The sequence below is a fragment of the Lolium perenne genome, chromosome 4 (genome assembly GCF_019359855.2).
Source record: "Lolium perenne isolate Kyuss_39 chromosome 4, Kyuss_2.0, whole genome shotgun sequence".
NCBI lineage: Eukaryota > Viridiplantae > Streptophyta > Magnoliopsida > Poales > Poaceae > Lolium > Lolium perenne.
This window is the reverse complement of record NC_067247.2, coordinates 171,577,265-171,604,601: the sequence shown is the minus strand read 5'-3', so window position 1 is coordinate 171,604,601 and position 27,337 is coordinate 171,577,265. Positions and strand designations below refer to the sequence as shown.

The 27,337-nt window shown below is 43.3% G+C and overlaps 1 protein-coding gene across 1 annotated transcript; it reads left to right on the top strand.

Annotated features, from left to right (window-relative positions):
* Positions 1 to 20,517: 20,517 nt before the first annotated feature.
* On the top strand, positions 20,518 to 26,165 carry LOC127294700 (ferritin-1, chloroplastic). Its single transcript, XM_051324569.2, has 8 exons — positions 20,518 to 20,901; positions 20,977 to 21,060; positions 21,142 to 21,202; positions 21,311 to 21,398; positions 25,318 to 25,379; positions 25,524 to 25,589; positions 25,703 to 25,766; positions 25,873 to 26,165. The coding sequence occupies exons 1-8, from the start codon at positions 20,519 to 20,521 to the stop codon at positions 25,908 to 25,910; spliced, it is 846 nt and encodes a 281-aa protein (XP_051180529.1). The 5' UTR covers position 20,518; the 3' UTR covers positions 25,911 to 26,165.
* The last annotated feature ends 1,172 nt before the right edge of the window (positions 26,166 to 27,337 follow it).

The window sequence follows — 27,337 nt, the reverse complement described above, 5'->3', positions numbered from 1 at the left end:
GATGGGCTACATAATTACACTATATATGTGGCTAAAATCTCTCAAGAATGTGTGTTCATGCATATATACACACACGCAGGCCTATAGCAATTTGAAAGCTACACGTACTTGAACCAGAGCAGTAGTTACTGGCCTGGCTTATGACAAACAAGATAGATACAATAGTTGTATCATTTGCAGTGCAGCAAAAGCAGACTAACATGTTCTGTTACTTCCAAATTGACATGAGCTACTACATAATAGAAGGCACTTACTTTTGTAACAAAGAAAAGAATGAACTAGATAGTAGTTATAATGTCAACAACTATAGAGCAGGTAATGCAAACCAACATGCTCAATTACTTAAATTGGCCATGAACTAAATAATAGCAACATTTTACTATCGTGGCTAGTAATAAACCGTAAATGAATTATAGTCTGAAATTTGTTGTGCAGAGCTAATAAACGCGTTCAGGGACTTAAAATATGTAACAGGCAGCACATAGAGGGTGGTGAATGAACTGATAGCAGACAGTTAATTTAGTAGCTCACGACGAACCAGGTAGAAATAATAATGGTATTACTTGTACATGAAATGCAGAGTAACATGTTCAGTGACTTCAATTTGGCATGAACTACGTAATAGGAGGTTGTTACTTTTGTAACAAACAATGAGCCAAATAGAAGTTAAGATGGCAAAATTTATAGAGCAGGGAATATGAACCAACATGTGCAATTACTTAAAATTGGCCATGAACTAAATAATTGCAGGATGTTACTGTAATAGATATGAATGTACCAGATAGGAATTATAACAACATCATTCCTGAACGTGTAGTGAAGGGAATGAAAATCAATATATTTCAGAACATAAATTTGTAATGACCAACACGCAAAGGATAGTTAATGCTAGAGCTAAGGATGGACCAGATATAGAATATAGTGGGATCACCTGTGAACTTGTAGAAGAGAAGAGGGAATGCAAACCAATATGTTCAGCATTCCATGTGTGAGTGTCATGCAAAGTAAGAGAAGCGAGTTAATGTTGCAGCTTTTGGAGAACCCGATGGCACACAAAATTATTATCGAAGTAACTAGTGTGACGAGTTTAAATAAATTTGTACTGCAGGATAGCAGAGCGATAGCATGCAGGAACTAATAGTCAGTTACTTTATTAGCTTACGCCGAAGTAGATAGAAATAATAATGACATCACCTGTAGTACAGGGAATGCAAACCAACATGTTCAGGGAGAACAAGATTGGCATGAATTAAATAGTAGTAGGCTACATCTACAGAGCAGGGAATGCAAACCAAAATGTTCAATCGCTTAAAGTTAGCAATGAACTAGAAAATAGCATGGTGTTACTGTCATAGCTAGGAATGAACTTAAAGAGCTTCAGACAAACAAGCATCTGAACCCAGAACATGGCGATAAAACAAGGGACTTACATTAGGAGAAGCACTTTGTGGGAGTCATTGCGGATCTTCCTAGGGTTGATAGATCCGGTGATGAAGTACACTACATGTGCTACTTGGGGTTGGAGAGACTGCTATTACACTTCATGGTTACTCATCTCATCTACAAAAACGTAACGACGCATCGTTAGCACAAACAGGTTCCCCCATGATTAAACAAGAACTTACAGACAGCAATAGAAAAGCGACAGTAGAAGAGTTTAGATAGGTGTGGATCATGCACGGCGCCGGTGAAGCAGATCCGGTTCATGCACAGCGGTGTCGGTGAGCTAGATCCGATGCGGTGGACGACGGATCCGGCAAAGCGGATCCGGTGGGGTGGACGATACCACAGCTGAAGCGATTGTGGTAGACTGCTGGATGAGTATATGGTTTCGAGGTTCGGCGGGGATGATCCCGTCCGGTTGATGACGGCGTCGATGAAGCGGCTCCGGCAGACAGCCGGATAAGGAGGATCGCACAGCCTCGGGTAGGCCAGGGAAGTCCGACGGGGATGTTCCGGTGCGGTGGTCGTGGAGGTGGGAGAGAGAGGGACTTGGGAAGTTCCGGTGGGTGGTCTCAGAGGATAGACTGAGGGAAATGATTTTTTTCGGAGGGTTTCCGGGGCTAGGGAGGTGATGATCGAAAAAATGACGGGCAGACCCCCCACCGACCAACTTTGTTTTCATCTTCACTGGGGTAGAATGGGAACTTGGAAGCATGTGAAATATTTGTATTTTGTGGGCGGGAAGTTTTGCCGCTAGGATGAGATTTTGAATTTAGCTACGGTCCAAGTATAATGATAAAAAATTGTGAGACCATACTAGTACCTCTGTTCAAGACCGAGTGCAAAATCAAATCATCATCACGTTGAATATCGGTCACTAGCATGATGATGATCTATCTCTTAAACTAGCGTATCCGCTAGATGTTGCAAAGTATAATGATAAAAAATTGTGAGACAGTACTAGTACTTCTATTCAAGGCCGAGTGTAACATCAAATCATCATCACGTTGAAAATTTGTTACCATGATCATGATCTATCTCTAAAATTGGCGCATCCGCTAGATCTTTCAAAGTATAATGATAAAAAATTGTGAGGCCGTACTAGTACTTCTGTTCAAGGCCGAGTGCAAGATCAAATCATCATCACGTTGAAAATTTGTTACCATGATCATGATATATCTCTGAAATAGGCGCATCCGCTAAATCTTGCAAAGTATAATGATAAAAAATTGTGAGACTGTACTAGTATTTCTGGTGAAGTCCGAGTGTAACATCAAATCATCATCACGTTGAAAATTTGTTACCATGATCATGATCTATCTCTGAAATTGGCGCATCCGCTAAATATTGCAAAGTATAATGATAAAAAAAATTGAGAGATCGTACTAGTACTTATGTTCAAGCCCGAGTGCAACATCAAATCATCATCACATTGAAAATTTGTTACCATGATCAAATCATCATCTCGGTGCGGAACAACAGGCCGGTGCGATCGAGGTTGAGGCGTCGGTAGCGTTATCGGCCTCTCCACTTTTGATAGATCTTCTACATGGCGCGGCGACCGCTCGCCAAGAAGAAGTCACATGTGAGATCGAGGTGGAGACGTGGCCGGCATCCTCGAGGCGCGGCCGCCCTTCTGCGAGCCAGCGTCGACTCAAGGTATGAATCCATGCGTTGACACGCCACTTCTGCCGATGAAGTAGGGTGCCTTAGATTTATTGTTCTTCTCTTACGATTATTTCGAGCCGAACATATGTGCTCTTTCTCTAAATATATTGCTTGAAAAGCTTACCAAGTTACTTAAATTCACTTCGTTCTTAAACTTGCGTGCTAATTTTGTTATTTTTGCTGACAGTGATGCGCGCGAGGAGATTTATTTGTGGGTGTGCTGAGCTGTTAGGCCTAAGCCGAAATCCTCAGCTGAACGAGGCCTCAGCTTAACACATAAAAAAGGTGTTCAATCTCGCCGACAATGTCCTCTTCTTTCCTCTTTCTTTATTGGAACTTGTTTTGCAAACAAGGAAAGTGGCACGTGTAATGTGAGTAAAACCCTCTTAGCCAAAAATTAGCTATGAGCAAGATTTTCTGTATTGTAGATGCCCCAATTGACTCTCGTTCCCAATGTAGTCTTTTTTAATGTCAGTATAGACTTCTTTACTGGATGTATACTATCGTACATGGCATGCATTTGCCTAATGAGCAGCATTGTATAGCCGTACTAGCCAACCCGATCAATCTGTCAAGCTTCATGCACGAGATGCCATGTTTAATTTACTCCCTCGCTCCGATCCATATTTCTTGGTGCTAAAATGAATGTGAATCAGAGAGAGTACTTTTCTTAGATAGTACTATATCACTTCAAAAAAGTACTACTACATCACAAATGCATCAAAAGAGTACTACATCACAAGACCACCACAGTTGTACTAGTAGAGTTTAATGTTGAACTTCCAAAGAGGAATATGATTACACATATGAACTTTAAGTATAACCAGGAGCATGAGGGCCCGCTGCAGGGGTGTTGACCGGGAACAAGCCAGGCAAGACGTAATTCTGGAGGAAGAGGCCATATGCTGCATGCTTGGCCTTGGTTGCAGGGTGGTGCTTCCTCAATGTACTTAGGCCTACACCCGTCGCACGCTAGATCAGGCTGCGGATTTCCTTCTAGAAGATTTTGCCACAGAATGGGCAAAATAGCTCCCAGCGCATGCGGAAACGAATTTCACCGCCCTTCAGCCGCTTCAGAATGTAGCGGCTCTTCTGGTCCATGCGCTCCTTGTTGTCGTCCGTGTCATCAGAATAATCCTGTAAATTATTAAGTACATAATCAGGTGTTTAATGACAAATCGAATAAATACTGTACTATCATAATCAAACCTTAGAAACCCTAAAATTAAATGTGTAGAACAAGTAAATGGCAGAAGAAATCATACTAAATCACGAGAAAATCCTATGAACAGCAATGAACATAAGCCACAACAATTGCAAGTCCAATAAGTATGAACCCATAAATTAATTATATGACTAATTAAGCCAACTACATGGCAGATTAGTTGAAATTAAAATAGAATCTGACCGTACGAACCGTAGAATCAAGTACGTCTACATGAAAAAGGTAGGAGATCAAATCAATCAAGAACCAGCTCGTGCAAACCATATGAACAGTAATATGACACAAAGAGGATCGGGACCGTTTCAGTAAAAGAGCAGTACCTCCTCGTCGTCACCCTTGACATCCTCCTGGAATTGAACGTTTGGGCCGAAATCGTCGAAGGGGTCAATGGCGGCAGCGATGAGGTCCGCGTCCAGCACCGGGTCTAGGAAGACCTCGCCGTGCTCGCCTGCAACACCGTGCAGATCTTCGGCAGGAGCAACAGCGTTGCTATCCACCTTCTCCTCGACGACTAGGATGCCTGTTTCGATCGAGGTCGAAGAATCAGACAAGCGGAGGAGACGAACGACCTGGGTGCCCGGTGAAGCCTCACCCTCTGCGACGGCCACTACCGCAGAGGCATCCTCTGCGTGAGCGTCCGCCGATTGCTCCGCCTTGTACGCAAGACCTCTCTTCATGATGCTGCTGTTGGAAACGAGGAAGTCGATGCCTCGGAGGTGCGGTAAGTGGATGGGGGTTTTTCACAGTGTGGGGGAGGCAAGTGGGGGGAGGGGAGAGCATGAGCTCGCAGAGATGATGAGGCCGATGATTTTATAGCCTCTGACTCTCTGTATCCAGTAGTGGACGCGTGTAGTCGTGCATGTACTGGACTTTCCACTTTCTCGGAAACGTGTACAAAACCTTTTTTTTTCTTGGACGATTTAACTTCATGTGGGGCTCATGTATACCAATACTTCCAAACGTCATAAGTAATTCAAAGTCATTCAGAATAATATGAGACCTTAACATTTTACTATTTGTGTGAGATATTATCCATGAAAAATAACATCCATCAAAAAATAAATCTCGTATGCCAATCCGGTCATGCCCGTCTACTCCAACTAACTTCCTCAAGTAATTTGTCACCTTACATTCTTAAAATGAACCAAAATTTGGCATAGGGGTGCATCATCACATGGAATGATGTTACCATTTTGTCTTCCCATTTTTGTTTGAATTTTTCAAAATTGTCACGCCCTAACGGAAAAAAGGTATGTTCCTTCTATGAAGCATGTATCAGAAAGGCATTACCAAACCTGGGGGGCACATGGTGGTGTGATGATACATCACATTTGGACCACACAACACCATTTGTACCAACCAAAAAAATTCAACCACCCTACACAAACCCTGGTCAAAACTAGTTTGAGCAATATTCCAAAAGTTGTACATAATTCAAAAACCTTCAGAAATATACAAAGCATTCAGGAGTCAAGACTGAAGACAAAGGAATTATGCCAAAAGAAGAAGGCAGAGGAGGAACAGGTCTTGCTATATTGCACAACAAAGCCAAATTCAACTTTTCATCGATTGCAAAATTGTGGCTGCAATTAGCACACCCGGGTCTACTGATGTCGCAATAGTTGGCTGTTGGGAGCGGAGATACTCGACTTCCTTCTTCAACTTATCGCACTCAGTGGGAACTTCCAAGTACTTCGTCTCAAAAGATTGCGCATATTCAGCATGTAACTCCACTTCATGTCTAAAACTTTCATAGTCACGGTTGCAATCACACTGACTAGCCTCGTCAGTGACCACACTCATCGGTGGCTGGGCGCGTAGTTCTTTTACTTCCTTCTTCAACTTCTTACACTCATCGACAATGTATAAGTATTGTTTCTCAAAAGATTGCACGGTACGGGCATTCACCTCCGATATGGCACGAATTAAACTGCACCTGGCCACGACGTGGCGGATTTTCTTATGAAGGATGGTGTTGTGGCCCCTGATCTGGTCCAGTTTTGCCGAGAATCTTGTTATCACATCCCGCATTGCAAATTCAACAACAATGAAGTATGCAGAGTGCAGATGAGGGCAAAGAAATAAACAAATGGAGTGCCAACCTCTTCAATATGTCAGAGAGCTGCAAAGTCCTTGTCCAGGAATCACCTTCCTGGATCCTGGGGTAGAAAGGGCAACGATGGAACCGCCATCCCTGGAAGAAAGACATTTAAGTAGTTGGATCTGGAAGCCAGCAAGGAGGCGATGAAACTGCGGCACGGTAATGGAAACATACACGGCCGAGGATGCACAGACGCACACTGGCTGCTCCTCTCTCGGAGACTGAGCATTCGTCTCTAATTTTGCATTCAGGATACCACACCTACGCAAGAGTTCAAGGTTTCTGTTCTGAAGGGTGGTGTTGTGGCCTTTGATCTCGTCGGCTCTCACCGATAATCTCATAATCCCTTCATGCATGGAAAATTCACCAGTAACGAATCAGAGATCCTTTTTCATTCACAGGATAGGAAAATCATAAGATTAGGAAAAGCATAGGATTCGGTATACATTAGAGTGGGTGTATGCGCTATTTTTTGGGCTATTTGGAATGTGCGAAATGAAGTGGTGTTTAATAAACCCAAATCGCATCCCTTCTTGCAGGTTATCCCTATGATTATTCACTAGATCAGTATGTTTCTTATCTCCAGCCCGAGGATCAGCAGGATATCATGGAGTCAGGGTGCAACCGACTAGAGACAGCCGCACGGGATTTTTACTGCTAGGGTGGCTGGCAGTTTCCTCATAGAATTGATTACTGATGTGTTTTTGGCACCCGCTGTTTTCTCTGTTTCATTGGTGGATCTTTGTGTCGACTCTAGCTGATCCGTGAGAAGTTGTAATAATTTGTGTATGAACTGAATAAAGCAATAAAGCGGCCATATACATCATTTTGATGCATAGGCTTTGGTATGTTCCCCATTTCGAAAAAAGGAAAAACATAGGATTGAGATGTCATGGCTAGTTGAATGCTATGGGAAGATGGGTTGTGTTTGATTGTGCCAAATAAAATTTTCCATGAGGTATGAAGTAATTAATGTTTTATTCCTATATGATTTGCACTACAAGATTCCTATAGGATTAGTTCCTATAGGATATGTTCCTATAAATCAAACAACTAATGTAGGAAAAAACTCCCTAGGATAATCAATGGATTATATCATATAGTGCATACATTATTAATCTCTTGAGAGCTCACAAGTGCTCATCAAACAACGGGTCATCGATAGCTAAGTACGAAGTGGATCCCGCTGTAGAAAGCACGAGCCTAGAACCGTCAGCCCTGCAAGATGATAGCCGGTTTAGTTAGCTCCGCCTACCAGCAAGGATTCAAAGAAAGTCCGGCATGGCGATGGAAACATACCCAGGAGCTTCGTACCCACCAGGTTGGCGAAACACGTTCTCAACTTAGGTAGGAATGGCGCTGAAACCAGCCGCCATGGAAGAAAGACGGTTAAATTGTTTGATCTGCTAGTCAGCTAGAAGGCAGAGAAACTTCGGCATGGCGATGGAAACATACCGGGGAGCTTCATACCCACCATCTTGGCGAAACACGGGTGATTTCTCGGCATCGGTAGGAAGGGCGACACTTGAACGGGCGGCCCTAGAAGAAAGACGGTCAAATAGATGGTTCTCCTGGGTAAAAAAATAGTTGGATCTGTTTGCCTTGGTGTAATCTGCGTTCATGGAGGCAAAGAAAGCACACGGCGATAGAAACCTACCAGGACTCTTGCTGGATTATTCTGCCCTGACCCAACAAGCCCGAAGCAGACTGAGCTTGCGATGGAAGCGTAGACATGCATGTCCGCCGGCGCCGCTGGTACACTTTCAAAGTCGGAGTTTGCAGGACTTTCAGCGGGATGGATTTCACAGCGGATTTAGTCTCAGACACCAACGCCTCCTTCCTCTTCTTACTCTTCTTCATGTTCTTCTTAGACAACTTGTTGAACAAGGGATGAATCGCTGGAGGAAGAAGGGACAAGCAGGTGGGGATAGAAGGGGTCGGTGTAGAGCTCTCCGGGGAGGAGGATGAAGACTGGAACGAAGAGGACTGGGACTGGGAGTCCATTGTTTACACCCGTCTGGTCTCCTCCGTCTGAGCAATCTTGTCCGTCCATCCAAAATCAAAGGGCGGGAGCACATAAGACTTTTGGGCCATTGACAGGCTGGTCCTGCCTCAGGCGGACCCCAAGTTGCAGCGATTCAATGTCAATGAAAAGATATGTCGGCAATGTAAGAGAATCTTGTTCGGGGTCGGCCGCAGAAGCCAAATTTCTGTGTTCCAAAGTCTACTAGTCTATATCGGTATAGCTGCATAGCCCATGATATCATTGCATTGATCGAGCTGTACGTCTTTACCACTCTGATTCAGGTCTAAAATATTAGTGTTCTCTTGTCAAATCAAAGTCCATGTCAGTTTGACGAGAGGGACGTTCTTTAACTCACAAACTACTCCAAGTACATCATTTACAGACTACTCGGTTCAGCAAAAAGATTCTTGAAGCCATGTACATATTTTCTAGATCGATTTAGTAATTTGCTACAACTGTAATTTTATTTCGAATTTTCAGCAATTTATTTGAATTTTAGGATTTGGCTTATAAATTTGGCTAATTGACATGTGGAGGAAAAGATAGAAAACAAATAGTGTATACATGACCAATTAATCTGACTAAATAAATCTTATAGTGGCCACTTGCCTCACTCAAATTGAGAGGGCATGCTTGATTCATATGATAGGAAAAATGGAGAATTGTTATGGCATATGCCTCCTTGAATCCTACGGGAAAGAAATCTACGAGAATTGGTAAATCTAGGTGTGTGATGGTAACATAGGAAAGCCAAAGGAAATTTCTATAGAGATTGAGAGTGCATAGCATAGTTGTCACAGATGCATATGAATTTTTCCAAGAGGTCTAACCTCTTCTTAGAAATCCTATAGGGTTGTACTAGTATGAGAAAATAATACATAGAAATTTTGGAGGATTCAATTCTTCAAATCAAACAAGCTATATAGGGAAAAAATCATATCCCTTGATTCGTAAGATTTGTATAGGAGTTATGTAGGATATGAATCATACGGGAAATTTCCTACATAAGTTGTTTGATTCATAGGAACTAATCCTATAGGAATCTTATAGTGTAAATCCAAGGTTCCTTTAGAAACCCCTTGAATCAAACAAGCCCTGAGTGTTGAGAGAACTCGAACTTTGGTGGGTGGGAAGAATGAGCACATCCACATATTTTCTAGGTCGATTTAGTTATTTGCTATATACGGCTGTAATTTTATTTCAATTTTCAGCTATTTATTGGAATTTAGGATTTTATAATAATTTAGCTAATTGATATTTGAAAGAAAGGATAGAGAAAAAACTTATTTAGACATGACCAATTAATTTGACTAAATAAGTTTTATAGTGTCCACTTGCATCAACTTGAACTTGGGTGGGTTGCAAGAATGAGCACATCCACACAACTAGTGGATTGCCACTATGATACGTCTCCGACGTATCGATAATTTCTTATGTTCCATGCCACATTATTGATGATATCTACATGTTTTGTACACATTATATGTCATATTTATGCGTTTTCCGGAACTAACCTATTGACGAGATGCCGAAGGGCCAGTTCCTGTTTTCTGCTGTTTTTGGTTTCAGAAATCCTAGTAAGGAAATATTCTCGGAATCGGACGAAATCAACGCCCAGCATCCTATTTTTCCACGAAGCTTCCAGAACACCTCGAGAGCCACCAGAGGGGAGCCTTGTGGGCCCCAGATGATAGGGCGGCGCGGCCTGGGCCCTGGCCACGCCAGCCTATTGTGTCGTCGCCCCGTCAGCCTTCTGACGCTGCCTCTTCTCCTATATAAAGGTCCCTGACCTAAAACCTCGAGACGAAAAAGCCACGGTACGAGAAACCTTCCAGAGCCGCCGCCATCGCGAAGCCAAGATCTGGGGGACAGGAGTCTCTGTTCCGGCACGCCGCCGGGACGGGGAAGTGCCCCCGGAAGGCTTCTCCATCGACACCACCGCCATCTTCATCAACGCTGCTGTCTCCCATGAGGAGGGAGTAGTTCTCCATCGAGGCTCGGGGCTGTACCGGTAGCTATGTGGTTAATCTCTCTCCTATGTACTTCAATACAATAATCTCATGAGCTGCCTTACATGATTGAGATTCATATGATGATGCTTGTAATCTAGATATCATTATGCTAGTCAAGTGGGTTTTACTTATGTGATCTCCGGAGACTCCTTGTCCCACGTGTGTAAAGGTGACAGTGTGTGCACCGTGTGGGTCTCTTAGGCTATATTTCACAGAATACTTATTCACTGTTATGAATGGCGTAGTGAAGTGCTTATTTATATCTCTTTATGATTGCAATATGTTTTGTATCACAATTTATCTATGTGCTACTCTAGTGATGTTATTAAAGTAGTTTATTCCTCCTGCACGGTGTAATGGTGACAGTGTGTGCATCCGTGTTAGTACTTGGCGTAGGCTATGATTGTGATCTCTTGTAGATTATGAAGTTAACTATTGCTATGATGGTATTGATGTGATCTATTCCTCCTACATAGTGTGAAGGTGACAGTGTGCATGCTATGTTAGTACTTGGTTTAGTCGTGTTGATCTTTCATGCACTCTAAGGTTATTTAAATATGAACATTGAATTGTGGAGCTTGTTAACTCCGGCATTGAGGGTTCGTGTAATCCTACGCAATGGTGTTCATCATCCAACAAGAGTGTAGAGTATGCATTTATCTATTCTATTATGTGATCAAAGTTGAGAGTGTCCACTAGTGAAAGTATGATCCCTAGGCCTTGTTCCTAAATACTGCTATCGCTGCTTGTTTACTGTTTTACTGCGTTACTACTGCTGCGTTACTACTGCTTGTTTACTGTCCTGGGCAAAGCACTTTTCTGGTGCCGTTGCTACTGCTTATATATATTCATACCACCTGTATTTCACTATCTCTTCGCCGAACTAGTGCACCTATTAGGTGTGTTGGGGACACAAGAGACTTCTTGCTTTGTGGTTGCAGGGTTGCATGAGAGGGATATCTTTGACCTCTTCCTCCCTGAGTTCGATAAACCTTGGGTGATCCACTTAAGGGAAACTTGCTGCTGTTCTACAAACCTCTGCTCTTGGAGGCCCAACACTGTCTACAAGAATAGAAGCACCCGTAGACATCAAGCTATTTTCTGGCGCCGTTGCCGGGGAGGAAAGGTAAAAGGTACTCACACTCCGGATCTCGGCTACTAAGCTATTTTCGCCGTTGTAAGTGCTCGAAGCTATTTCCTTTAGATCCTGCAATTGCATCTTTTTGTTTCTTGTTTACACTAGTTTGGCATAATGGACAACAATGAGCTTCTTATTCTATTTCCTGATTTAAGACATGGATGGTTTGATGCGAAAATTAAAAAACCTATGGAACATATTAGTATGAACGCTTCGAACACCATTGTTGATAATGATATAGAAAGTTCTAAGCTTGGGGAAGCTGGTTTTCATGATCTTTTTTGTCCCCCAAGCATTGAGGAGAAAATTTACTTTGATGATGCTTTGCCTCCTATTTATGATGATTATAATGATAGTAGTCTTTTAGTACCGCCTGTTATGGAGGATAAATTTGATTATGATTACAATATGCCTCCTATATTTGATGATGAGAATAATAATGATAGCTACTTTGTTGAATTTGCTCCCACTACAACTAATAAAATTGATTATGCTTATGTGGAGAGTAATAATTTTATGCATGAGACTCATGATAAGAATGCTTTATGTGATAGTTATATTGTTGAGTTTGCTCATGTTGCTACTGAAAGTTATTATGAGAGAGGAAAATATGGTTGTAGAAATTTTCATGTTACTAAAATGCCTCTCTATGTGCTGAAATTTTTGAAGCTACACTTGTTTTATCTTCCTATGCTTGTCACTTTGCTCTTCATGAACTTGTTTATTTACAAGATTCCTATGCATAGGAAGCATGTTAGACTTAAATGTGTTTTGAATTTGCCTCTTGATGCTCTCTTTTGCTTCAACTACTATTTCTTGCGAGTGCATCATTAAAACTGCTGAGCCCATCTTAATGGCTATAAAGAAAGAACTTCTTGGGAGATAACCCATGTGTTTATTTTGCTACAGTACCTTTATTTTATATTTGAGTCTTGGAAGTTGTTTACTACTGTAGCAACCTCTCCTTATCTTAGTTTTATGCATTGTTGTGCCAAGTAAAGTCTTTGATAGTAAGGTTCATACTAGATTTGGATTACTGCGCAGTAACAGATTTCTTTGCTGTCACGAATTTCGACCTGCCTCTCTGTAGGTAGCTCAGAAAAATATGCCAATTTACGTGCGTGATCCTCAGATATGTATGTAACTTTCATTCAATTTGGGAATTTTCATTTGAGCAAGTCTGGAGCCATTTTAAAATTCGTCTTTACGAACTGTTCTGTTTTGACAGATTCTGCCTTTTATTTCGCATTGCCTCTTTTGCTATGTTGGATGAATTTCTTTGATCCATTAATGTCCAGTAGCTTTATGCAATGTCCAGAAGTGTTAAGAATGATTATGTCACCTCTGAACATATAAATTTTTATTGTGCACTAACCCTCTAATGAGTTGTTTCGAGTTTGGTGTGGAGGAAGTTTTCAAGGATCAAGAGAGGAGAATGATGCAATATGATCAAGGAGAGTGAAAGCTCTAAGCTTGGGGATGCCCCGGTGGTTCACCCCTGCATATTTTAAGAAGACTCAAGCGTCTAAGCTTGGGGATGCCCAAGGCATCCCCTTCTTCATCGACAACATTATCAGGTTCCTCCCCTGAAACTATATTTTTATTCCATCACATCTTATGTGCTTTGCTTGGAGCGTCGGTTTGTTTTTGTTTTTGTTTTTGTTTGAATAAAATGGATCCTAGCATTCATTGTGTGGGAGAGAGACACGCTCCGCTGTTGCATATGGACAAATATGTCCTTAGGCTTTACTCATAGTATTCATGGCGAAGGTTGAATCTTCTTCGTTAAATTGTTATATGGTTGGAATCGGGAAATGCTACATGTAGTAATTCTAAAATGTCTTGAATAATTTGATACTTGGCAATTGTTGTGCTCATGTTTAAGCTCTTGCATCATATACTTTGCACCCATTAATGAAGAAACACCTAGAGCTTGCTAATTTGGTTTGCATATTTGGTCTCTCTAAAGTCTAGATAATATCTAGTATTGAGTTTTGAACAACAAGGAAGACGGTGTAGAGTCTTATAATGTTTACAATATGTCTTTTATGTGAGTTTTGCTGCACCGGTTCATCCTTGTGTTTGTTTCAAATAACCTTGCTAGCCTAAACCTTGTATCGAGAGGGAATACTTCTCATGCATCCAAAATCCTTGAGCCAACCACTATGCCATTTGTGTCCACCATACCTACCTACTACATGGTATTTCTCCGCCATTCCAAAGTAAATTGCTTGAGTGCTACCTTTAAATAATTCAAAATTTATCACCTCTGATTTGTGTCAATGTTTTATAGCTCATGAGGAAGTATGTGGTGTTTTATCTTTCGATCTTGTCATTTACTTCTGACAGACTTTCACAATGGACTAGTGGCTTCATCCGCTTATCCAATAATTTTGCAAAAAGAGCTGGCAATGGGGTTCCCAGCCCCGATTAATTAACTTGCATTAATAATTCTCTTCACATGTTTTGCTCTGATTCATCAGTAAGCAACTTAATTTTGCAAATAGACACTCCTTCATGGTATGTGATTGTTGGAAGGCACCCGAGGATTCGGTTAGCCATGGCTTGTGTAAGCAAAAGGTTGGGAGGAGTGTCATCCATAAATAATGAAACTAAAGTACATGTGTAAACAAAAGAGAAGAGGGATGATCTACCTTGCTGGTAGAGATAACGTCCTTCATGGGAGCCGCTCTTGAAAGTCTGGTTGATAAGGTAGTTAGAGTGCCCACTACCATTCGTTGACAACAACAAACACCTCTCAAAATTTTACTTTTATGCTCTCTTTATGTTTTCAAAACCAAAGCTCTAGCACAAATATAGCAATCGATGCTTTCCTCTTTGAAGGACCATTCTTTTACTTTTATTGTTGAGTCAGTTCACCTATTTCTCTCCACCTCAAGAAGCAAACACTTGTGTGAACTGTGCATTGATTCCTACATACTTGCATATTGCACTTGTTATATTACTCTATGTTGACAATTATCCATGAGATATACATGTTATAAGTTGAAAGCAACCGCTGAAACTTAATCTTCCTTTATGTTGCTTCAATGCTTTTACTTTGAATTTATTGCTTTATGAGTTAACTCTTATGCAAGACTTATTGATGCTTGTCTTGAAAGTACTATTCATGAAAAGTCTTTGCTTTATGATTCATTTGTTTACTCATGTCATTACCATTGTTTTGATCGCTGCATTCATTACATATGCTTACAATAGTATGATCAAGGTTATGATGGCATGTCACTCCAGAAATTATCTGTGTTATCGTTTACCTGCTCGGGACGAGCAGGAACTAAGCTTGGGGATGCTGATACGTCTCCGACGTATCGATAATTTCTTATGTTCCATGCCACATTATTGATGATATCTACATGTTTTGTACACATTATATGTCATATTTATGCGTTTTCCGGAACTAACCTTTTGACGAGATGCCGAAGGGCCAGTTCCTGTTTTCTGCTGTTTTTGGTTTCAGAAATCCTAGTAAGGCAATATTCTCGGAATCGGACGAAATCAACGCCCAGCATCCTATTTTTCCACGAAGCTTCCAGAACACCCGAGAGCCACCAGAGGGGAGCCTTGTGGGCCCCAGATGATAGGGCGGCGCGGCCTGGGCCCTGGCCGCGCCAGCCTATTGTGTCGTCGCCCCGTCAGCCTTCTGACGCCGCCTCTTCGCCTATATAAAGGTCCCTGACCTAAAACCTCGAGACGAAAAAGCCACGGTACGAGAAACCTTCCAGAGCCGCCGCCATCGCGAAGCCAAGATCTGGGGGACAGGAGTCTCTGTTCCGGCACGCCGCCGGGACGGGGAAGTGCCCCCGGAAGGCTTCTCCATCGACACCACCGCCATCTTCATCAACGCTGCTGTCTCCCATGAGGAGGGAGTAGTTCTCCATCGAGGCTCGGGGCTGTACCGGTAGCTATGTGGTTAATCTCTCTCCTATGTACTTCGATACAATAATCTCATGAGCTGCCTTACATGATTGAGATTCATATGATGATGCTTGTAATCTAGATGTCATTATGCTAGTCAAGTGGGTTTTACTTATGTGATCTCCGGAGACTCCTTGTCCCACGTGTGTAAAGGTGACAGTGTGTGCACCGTGTGGGTCTCTTAGGCTATATTTCACAGAATACTTATTCACTGTTATGAATGGCGTAGTGAAGTGCTTATTTATATCTCTTTATGATTGCAATGTGTTTTGTATCACAATTTATCTATGTGCTACTCTAGTGATGTTATTAAAGTAGTTTATTCCTCCTGCACGGTGTAATGGTGACAGTGTGTGCATCCGTGTTAGTACTTGGCGTAGGCTATGATTGTGATCTCTTGTAGATTATGAAGTTAACTATTGCTATGATGGTATTGATGTGATCTATTCCTCCTACATAGTGTGAAGGTGAAAGTGTGCATGCTATGTTAGTACTTGGTTTAGTCGTGTTGATCTTTCATGCACTCTAAGGTTATTTAAATATGAACATTGAATTGTGGAGCTTGTTAACTCTGGCATTGAGGGTTCGTGTAATCCTACGCAATGGTGTTCATCATCCAACAAGAGTGTAGAGTATGCATTTATCTATTCTGTTATGTGATCAAAGTTGAGAGTGTCCACTAGTGAAAGTATGATCCCTAGGCCTTGTTCCTAAATACTGCTATCACTGCTTGTTTACTGTTTTACTGCGTTACTACTGCTGCGTTACTGTCCTGGGCAAAGCACTTTTCTGGTGCCGTTGCTACTGCTTATATATATTCATACCACCTGTATTTCACTATCTCTTCGCCGAACTAGTGCACCTATTAGGTGTGTTGGGGACACAAGAGACTTCTTGCTTTGTGGTTGCAGGGTTGCATGAGAGGGATATCTTTGACCTCTTCCTCCCTGAGTTCGATAAACCTTGGGTGATCCACTTAAGGGAAACTTGCTGCTGTTCTACAAACCTCTGCTCTTGGAGGCCCAACACTGTCTACAAGAATAGAAGCACCCGTAGACATCACACTACACCAAACAATCAATAAGGCATTGCCTAGATGAGAAGTGATGACCATTTCTCGGTGGTTGCCAGTTCCACCTCCTTCGTTTGGATTTTGAGAAGGATAAGGGCAACCACATTCTAGGCATATTCCATCAAAAAAGTGGTTGAGCAGTGGGCAACCAGATTCTAGGCATAACATTTTGTTCATTCGCCCTTTCTTTGTCTCCATTCTTTTTCTTCATCTCTCTCTCTCTCTCTTAACAATGACGGCGTTGCTAGATTTTGTTGAGGCCGTAGGTGGGGGGAACTCGTTTGGTCAATGCTGACCAGTACAACGCCGCCACCGCACAAAGACACGACAACGTGGTGTGCGTTGGTGCTAATAAGGGGCAACACGCGATCAAGAACTAAGGGAACACATCAGACTACGCGCATACGAAGCCGTCATGGACGAGGACTGCGGTGGTGAAGCGATGGCGGTCGGTATAATAGAGCAGCTGCTCAACCCCGTACGTCTGCCATGTATGCCTCCTTCTCCCTTGGCTTACATGCATGATTTTTCTCTCTGTCCCGAGATCTTTGCTTGTTCATATTCGTGGGCTTGTAATCGATTGTATTTATTGTGAGATAGGGGTGATGCTACTACCAAATATATGTAGATTTTCTATATACAAAAATATATGTAGGGTTGCTGATACTAGAGAATTTTACAGTTTGTTTAGACACAAATCGGTTCTATGGACGGTTGTGTAATATTTTTACCAAGATCAATTCGCATACCACCGGTTATGTATTAGTTTTTCTATAAAAATAGGAGGTGTGGTATATTTGATATGTGTAGAGATAATATCACCATCTTATAGCCACCCCTAACATTTCGAGCAAACAAAAAAAATGTATACCACTAACCATCTCTCATCCTACACTCAATTCCTACACAAGAAAATAACAAAATTGGCTATCCCTTGCCAGGTGGTTGGGGATACTCTCATCCCCTAACCCAAACAACCCCTAATAGGGAGGGAATGAAAACTTAGTATTATACAAAAACACATAAAGAAATTTGGAACCGTCCACATAGAATCAACGGGCCAGAGCAAAGGCCTTCTTTATGAAGGGTCTTGCGCGGAAGCCAATGAATCCTCTGCGTTCATCGTAGCGAAACATTGATGGAGCCACTAAAATGCGTCCAAATCTGGGTATAGTCTTGTCATATCAATGGTCATGTCAGTTTCTTCAGATATAATTTATCCGTTAGCTAGTACTACTACTCTAGAGGCTTCTACAACCATCTTGTACGCCACATGCAGAAGTTGTACAGTACTACGACTACTATCGACTAGTCGATCACGTCCAGGTCGCAACTACTCAAAAATGGCCGTAAAGAAAAATGCAGAAGTAGGATGGTGCCACAACAAAAGACATATCATATCAGCATGCATAACATCTCATTTGCAACTAGTTGCACCCGCACCCTATTATCGAATATCACACTTCTGCACTTTTAAAAAATATGAAGAAAAACAAAACTGGGACTCATATTATGTTGTGTATTACTCCACAGGTCACATATGAGTATGCATCTGTGAAGTTTCATCAAAAAATTGAAATTTTCTAGCTTGCACAAAAAAGACAAATGATATGTGAATATTTAAGGAATATTATTCACTTTGGTCTTTTATTTTTCCATAGGTCACATATGGTTATTTTTTGAAACAAATTTTGAGATGTGCACAAGATACAACATAAACCGTGCCTATGATTTGATTTTACATTTTTTTAGAAACTTGAAATGTGACATCCGACAATAAGGTGAGGGCTCAACTAGTTGCGAAATGTTTGCACTCCTGATCATACATCTGAATCTATCTACTAGACTACTACAACAACATACAAATGCACCAGTTTTGAACTATACATGTAACAGCAGTACTAACCGTTGGTCTTCAAAATCTAACGCTTGTGATTAGAGGGATTCGCGTCAAGAGATACCACAACATCATACACTTCTTTCTAGAACTATCATGTAGCCATTATGTAGAAGAAGAAACCAGGGTCACACCAATATCACACGTCCCACTTGATAGTAAGAAAGGTTCCAAGTTATTGTTCCCAATTCTCAACTGGTCATACCTATTTCGATGGTGTAACCTATAAGTTATATATTAGTTGTATGGACAATTTGAGCAACATTTAGAACATAATTTTGTACTCTAAATTGGTCCAACATGCGAAGAATATGCCATTTACTAGTAGTTAACTATAATGGGCCACTACAAAAGACATATCAGCTGTTCAGTTCAGAACTAGTTCATAGGAGCACATCCAGCAAATAAACTACCGAGAACTTAATCAGAACCAGTATGCTCATCACATATGAGCACCTTCTGGCAGGAGGTGGTGCGGTCGTAGATTGTCATGTTAAACCCGTCTGCGGTGGCCTTGAACACAAGGTAGTCACCCTCCTTCAGTTCATGGAAAGCAGCACAGGCAGGCCACCCTTTATCGAAGACGAAGAAGTCGAGCCGCCGCCCGCCAAATGCACGCGCGGAAGAAGCTGCGGCGCAGACTCGGAAGCGATGACCGCCGAAGAGATGGCCGCGGAAGCGATGCGCCCGAAACATGCCTCTAGGTCGCTGCAAGTGGGCCCGTGAGAGATGCCAGCGGTGACCACGCAACATCCGCCGAGACGCAAATATCCGCCACGTTTGCGTCTCCGCGGACGGTCTGAGCACTTTACCTTGCCGCTAGACCTAATTTAGACGTATTTTTTCAACCGCATGACGTCGGTTGCGTAGCCGTGCTGGAGATGCCCTAACTTGTACCACGTACCGAACATGTTTTTTTAAACAAAGGAAGAACCTCGAAGGGTCCGAAGCTGCATTAAACGGTGGGCTTACATCTTACAAGGAGGACCACATGAGAAAAAAAAATTACAAGCAAGTCCTCCACATTTGCAAAAAGGACCCTAAAAAATATTGGAGAATGCAATCCAGTCCTTCTCCACCGAAGAAGACGAAGGACTCGACATCACGACCGCCTGCACCGCCGTCGGGGATGGTACCACTTGACGATGGGCATGCGTTGAGCGCCTTGATGGAGTCGCTGAAGGGCCTCCACATCGGCACACCGGCCTGGAGGTTGAAGATGTTGCAGAACACACGACACCGCAGCAAGGAGAGGTCCCGTCGACCAAGGATAACCGAGGCGTCACCATGCCCCAGTTGATGAACTCCACGAAAGACAGCACTGCCATGCCGAAGGAGACAGACCTCCTCTCCACCACTCCCCCTCTCCACCCCCTTGATAGCTGAAGAAGAGAGGCCAAATCGGAGCAACCACCTCGCCAGCACAACACCATGCCCCCAAATCTGGATCTAGAGGGCGGCCCACGAGCTTATTTGGGCGGGATCCTTGACCATCCCCGACCGCCACCTCCGGCTCCCACCTTAGGAGCTCCACAAGCAGAACGAGGACGAGCATCTCCTGGCTACAGCTCGAAAGTTCCAGGAGCACCCAAGACACCGGCAAAAAGCTAAACCAGCACCTAGTTACAAGCTCTAGACTAAAACTAAGCCTACTATTTACAGGGGACTCCTGCTCTACACTCCCTTCACCACTCCAGCCGCATCGCCGCTGGGGAGGGAAGCGGAGCTAGCCGGGCACGTAGACGCGACTCTCAACGGGGGCGGAGCTGGAGAGAGGCTTCGGGGTAGTCTCAGAACCACGTACCGAACATGTTGAGGACACAATGCGTGAGGACCCGCCCCGTCGCCATCCGAAAATTCCACAGAGCAAAAATGGTTGACCGATGATTCACGCTGTACCAAAGCAAGTGAGGATGGATGGCTCGCACGACTGTCCACGTGTGACCCACTCACAGACCCCACGACTAGCTGACGTGGCCCTGCTCTGCTATAGTAGTGCTATGCCTATCCCCATCCCACCGTCTCCTTCTTCAACCGCACTGCCCACTCCCAAACCAGCGCGCGTGCCCATCTCCTGCTACGACTTCCACGAGATGCTTCTCGGTATCGCGCCGTCTCCGGCCGCCGTCGCCGCGGCTAGCCAGCTCTCCGCGTCAGTCCCGCCGCCCGCTTCTGCGAGGGTGCCGTTCACGAAAGGGTCCACGGTGGCGTGCAGGGCGGCGGCCAAGGGGAGGAAGGAGGAGGTGCTCGTCAGCGGGGTGATGTTCCAGCCCTTCGAGGAGCTCAAGGGGGAGCTCTCGCTCGTGCCGCAGGCCGGCGGCCAGTCGCTCGCCAGGCAAAAGTTCGTCGACGAATCCGAGGCCGCCCTCAACGAGCAGATCAAGTGAGTCGTGCTGAATGAATTCTTCCCCCAACCCCATGAAAATTGGCTCACGGGAACGACGATCTTGATTCGCAGCGTGGAGTACAATGCCTCGTACGCATACCACTCCCTCTACGCCTACTTTGACCGCGACAATGTCGCCCTCAAGGGATTTGCCAAGTAAGTGCAGTGCTATAGCTGGCCTCAATTACCAAAGCTATCAGCACAGTGTTCTGACGCGCGTTTGTTTCTTTTCTTCAGGTTCTTCAAGCAATCGAGCGAGGAGGAAAGGGAGCACGCTGAGAAGCTCATGGAGTACCAGGTATCATCGATTTCCTTGACTCTTTTAATTGATAGATAGATATGCCATTGCCATGACTACCAGGCGCGCTAGCTGGTAACTGATCGATGGTGTGTGTGTGTCCATCAGAACAGACGTGGAGGGAGGGTGAGGCTCCAGTCCATTGTGACCCCAGTAACAGAGTTCGACCACTCCGAGAAAGGCGATGCTCTGTACGGTGAGTGTCTTTATGGTTCTTCTTCCTGATGTGTCTGCACGAGAGGTGTGTGTGCTTGTGATTATTGTGTGATTCAGGCGGCTGTCTATGCATATTCAGTTGTTAGGAAGGGGCTGGCAACTTTTGCCATATTAATTAGCTAGGAGAGGTAACAATACTTCACTCCAAGGCAGGATAAAGTAGGTGTATGCAAATCTAACTCATTAGCAACTGAACACAAATGAAAAAAGGTTGGCTATAGATTAGGAGAACACAATGACAGGCTCCAGGAGTCACCGATAAGTGTGTTTCCTGACACCACAACACACCAGCAACATTGTTCTGGCAGGTGCTGATACAAGGGGGAGCTTATGCTCTCCATGGATGAATTATAAGTAATAATGAACATAATCTGTTGTCATTCATTCGCGGCCAATCATTGCAACAAATATTGCTGTAGGAAGTGTTTTCCAAACAATCTGACACAGGCCAGAACAGGAAGCAAATGCAGTTGCTATGGCCCAGTTGGTGAGTTTCATGTACAATAGCAAGCTGTTTCCAACACAGAAATGAAGAAACATCAGAGGGTGCATAGGTAATGTGCCAGAGTCGAGCAAAGGACACACTTTGTCTCTCCCTTGCGGGGCAAATCCTAGGCTGGGCCAGTGCCAGCCAGTCTAACAGAAATAACAGAGGGTTTACAAATTTAACATGTAATAATAAAAAAGAGGTGGTAGATAGACAAGGAGGAGGGTGAATCAGATGGTGCAGAGGTATGGTGCTCTCCTTGCCTCGGTAGGCTAGCAACTTTTAAAAGAAGTGATACTATTTTTGCAGGGTCTTTTTAAAGCAAGTTCATTTAAAAGGAGTAGGAGTATTTGTTTTTGGTATATATAAACATCTGCCGAGGACTTAAAACCAGTATAGGCATACTAAGAAAACTAAGAAAACCGTGATAGCCATGAATATAGTATATTAAAACAAAAGCTATTGAACTCACAGAGCACAAAGGATAGCGAGACATTGAATTGTGTCTATGTTGTGATTGAACAAAAATGCTTGACTCCGGCACAAGTAGTTTAAATTCTGTCACCTGCGGCGCCTAAAACTTAATCTTCGCATTGAAGCCCAGTACTCCTTATCAACATAGGCGTTTATTTGACATCGCCTAAAAACAGCAATGAGAGAGCCCGCATCAGTAAATTAATAAGAGATGTGCAGCTTAAAATGAAACTAGCATCTATATATGGAGGCTTAGGATTGTCATAGGCAGTTTAAATAGACATATGCACAGAGTATTGTCTTTGGTGCATGATCATACCAACCCAACATGCATTTTAAACATCAAAGGCACAGTAGTAGCCTAACTAATCCACCAAAATTTATGCAAGTAAAAAAAATCCTGGATTTTATCTGCACTAAATTGTACATGACTATTGAGATAGTCAGCACATGACTATTGATATAATCATTCAAGATAGTGAACTGGTGGTTCCCATGTTCTCGACAATAAAAGGGGAAGCCCTGTTCTGAGAAAAAAACAGATAAATTCTACCAGTGCCCCAGTGACCTATGTGGCTATGTGTTCTCATACAGAAATAGATTAACAACAGTTCATTGAGCTTGTGTTTTCTGTTGAACATAACAGAGTATATCTACGCAGATCACGAAGTACATAGAAAATCAACCAACACTAACTCAAATTTCTAATGTGTGGATTCTTGTATCATGTAAAGTGTACCCCGTTTTAATCCTATTCTCCATTTATTACACATTTAATCTAATGCACGATGTAAATTAGATGAACCAGATTTGAGCAACTTGACTACTTGATAAGTGAAGAATCATCAATTGATTATTTTCATTTTTGAAGGTGTTATACATTTTTTAATTTTCTAGCCAGGGGCATTGAAATGTTACCAGATATGCACTACTGACATGTTAGCACCAAAACTGAGATAATAGCTATTTTGTAATGTAACCACTATCCTATAAGTGTCTAGTTAAAGGTAAAATCCAGATTGTCTGGAACATGTCTTATCTGGGAGGGGAAAAGCAGCTCCATCTAATCACTAGATCAAAATAAACTCACTAAAGATAGGGAAAATGAATATCTGTAAGATCACAACTATGTCGAGGTACCTTAGACCCTTTGGAAAAACCGTTGTCCAACCAAGGCACAACCTTGTCTCAGGGAGAAGTCATGCTTGGCAAGGTTTTCTTTTAAGCGATGTCCAATAAGGCTCATACTCCATGAATCACATACAAATTCCTCAAGCAACTTGCCGGTGTTGTCACAGTGTAACATGTAACCTCGATGGCAATCGTAGACTAGCACATCTCCCTTGTGTGACAATACCAAATGTTCTCGATCTCTAGTTTTGTACAAGCTATTCGGTGGGAGATCCACATGGTACTTGAATGACCAGATTTCCTTCTCGTAGTCCTCCAGCACCCAGATTTTGGCGACTGTCCCCGCATCATCCAAGCAACTGAAGCCAATCGAACCTCTCATGTCGCACAAAGTAGTGCAGTATCTGGTAGCACCAGGCGGGCGGCGCATAAACCTAAATGATTCAACCACCGTGTCGAAAACGACTATGCCAGCCTCACTCCAGTGAAGACAATTGCGGAACACAACAGGTGGGGCCAAATCAGTCTGCCACCCCAGCATAACTATATCGATACCAGGGGCATCTGAAGGAACACCGATGCACCTCGGCGAGCGCCCCTGCCGCACTGTAAGGATGTAGTAGGCTCGCTGGTTCTGGTCTACCCTCGTCCAGTACAGGACACGGTATTCGCCAGACGGGCCGTGCAGGTACAACCCCGCGATTTCGATGCGGCCTGCGGCGGTGAGGTGTGGGAGTGTAGTGCACTGACGCGTGGTTGGGTTACAGATGCTGAAGCTGCCGTCCGAGAGGGAGATGAGGAGGAGGCCATCGCAGGAGGCGCGGATCTTGAAGCCATTGTAGTCGTCAAACCCGAGGAGGGGGTGGCCGCGCTTGAAGATTGGATCAGTATGGGTTGTGCCGTAGAGCGTGAGGAGAGGGAGCGACGGCTGGAGTCGGTGGTGGGCGAGGACGAAATCGATGGCGGAGGTGAGGCCGTGCCAGGAGCGGCAGACCGCGCGGCAGCGGAGGATATCCTTGGCCGGAAGGCGGATAAAGACCTCCCACACTAGGATGTCCTCCGGGAGGGCGGCGGCGGCAGCGCGGCGGCTGCGTGACCGCGTCGTTACTCCCGGTAGTGGTACGGGTCCCATAGTGGTCTCCTTGCGCTCGGCCGCTGTAGGGTTTTGGAGTAGGAGCGATGCGACGAGGACCCGTCGCCGCCTAGGCCGCACATACGGCGGCATGCCCCGTGCCCGAGCCATCGTAGTGTCTGGCCAATCAACAGCAACCGTGACGCCCTAGATCATACCTCCCATCGAACCCCGGTGGATGGAGACTGGAGAGGAAGAAAAACAAGTGGCGGCTAGGGTGGGGAAGAGACGAAGAGAGAAGAAGGACCCGAGGCGATCAGCAACCCCCTCTATTCTTTGAACGGACGCGTGGACCAGCAGCCTGACATAAAAGCCTCCCGTGACAACAGGGAACATACACAAACATATGATTCGCTCGGCCAGAGGAGCAAACCACAGCGCGCACTTTGTTCACACTTTAGATGTCTCACCTTTTCATCATGTCTCATTGTTCCTGTGTTTATATTTTGGAAAGGTCTTATTTCAAAAATATATGTGAATAGACTATAATGAAACGAAACAATCAAAAACAGAGTAGGAGTACCACCAAGCTGTTAATTTCTGGTATTTCCCTGATCTGTTGCTTTAATTTTGTGGAACCTAGCTTGCGATCTACTCCTCCCAGGGTAGAAACGATTGATGGCTGCGTGCACATATCCTCGTGTGTCTTAACTTGAGCCTCTCTTGTGATTTCAGCAATGGAGCTGGCTCTAGCTCTTGAAAAACTGGTGAATGAGAAGCTGCACAACCTGCACACTGTAAGTTGCTCATTCATGCATATCTAAAGTGGAATTTTTGTTCAAGGGATTCGCATGCATGGTTCCACCAAAATGATTTACCGAAACCAGTACATGCGATGCTTTGCCACAGCATATATAAAACGTTGATCCAACATTTTACAGGTAGCAACAAGGTGCAACGACCCTCAGCTGACCGACTTTGTTGAGAGCCAGTTCCTTCAAGAGCAGGTAAAGACACACCAATTCGGAAAGATCTGTTGGTACCCGCACCATCCTCTCGAAACACTTTGCTTCATTTTATGCTTTGCTGACTGAAAAATTTCTGCGCAATTCTGTCAAAGGTTGAAGCAGTGAAGAAGATCTCGGAGTACGTGACACAGCTGAGGAGAATCGGCAAGGGGCATGGTTAGTGGTAGTACTTGCAAAGAGCAATTTACATTGTTGCCGCACTTTCTCCTCTGAGTTTTCTATCGATGCTTTACATGCATTTGGGGTGTATGCACAAATGCAGGGGTGTGGCACTTTGATCGGATGCTGCTTGGGGCCTGAAGTACAGGGCAGGAGGTGCTTATGCTGAACGGTAGATGCATTTGGGTCACAACTGTGAAGTACTCAAGTAATGGATCAACCAACCACTGGATGTGGTTCTTGAGGGATTTCTGTATGCGTTCTGCAAAAGAACATGGCGCACTGGAGCTAAAACATGTGAATCATGTTACTTGTATCATTGTATGCATATGCTGCTGGTGGAGACATTAATTTGAAATTCGCAATAAAACGAGGTAGATATGGTGGGCTCTTCAACCGTTTTCGTGTAATGTTGCTGAATCATCCATGCTATTATGGGTTATGTTCGGGCGGATTTGGTCGAATGGTACTCAAATCGTATCGTATTTCATTTTTTGGGGGCTCACATGCCAATTTGATAACCAGATTATATTGAATTCCATCATGGTACACGAAAGTATCGACTGGTCCGAATCTGGTCCGAATCGGGAGCATAGCACATGAACATGAGTAGTATAACAAGTATGTGATCAAAGGTCCAAATGATATATGACACAACTACAGACATAAAATTACATCTTGGAAGACACATGTGGACAAAAATTCAAAGACACTATATTGGAATACAAAGTTTAACCCGTTAATAAGCATGTTCTAAATAGAAGTTATACAAATGAATTGTTTTTGCCTCGTTCCATACAAAAAGTTATACATTAGTGATAAAAATCATTAATACCTATACACATTGAGCACACATAAACATTACAATGTAGTAAAAAAAATCAAGTGAAACAATCATTTGCGTCATCTCATAGATAAAGATGAGATCCACACATATGGGACACCTTACAACTATATTTAAAAGATCTAGTTATGGCTACAAAAAAAAGATCATCCTATATACCAACATATTAGCAATGCATATCCTGTTAACTGGATTAGATTCAAATCGTATGCATGCAAAAACTCTTTAGCATTTCCTATACCATCAGATTAGGAAACATATACACAGAAATTATCCTAAGCCGTTTCACTCCAACTAGCTATGGGCTCTTTTCGTGATTTTCTCTACAAAATAAAGAATTTTTATGGACCTCAAGAAGAAAATAGATTAAAAGACAATGTTGGTCCATAAACTTGGACCAAAAAAACACTCTAGATCATTAAAAGACAATGTTGGTCCATAAACTTGGACCAAAAAAACACTCTAGATCATTAATATCGAATAAGATTTTGTGAGTGGTTTGTCAAAATACTTGAATCACTAAACCATTTAGGGGTGGCACTAACCAAAGTTGTGGGTCTGCAAAATGTCCACCCAACTCACATTCGATATTTGCCACATACGTCAATCTGACGATTCCATCATATAGATTTGATGCTTCTTCATGAATTACGTCGAGATTAGTCAAGGCTTGTTCGTCAGCATGGTGAGCCTCTTCTTAGGACATGCACAATGCAAGGTGCTT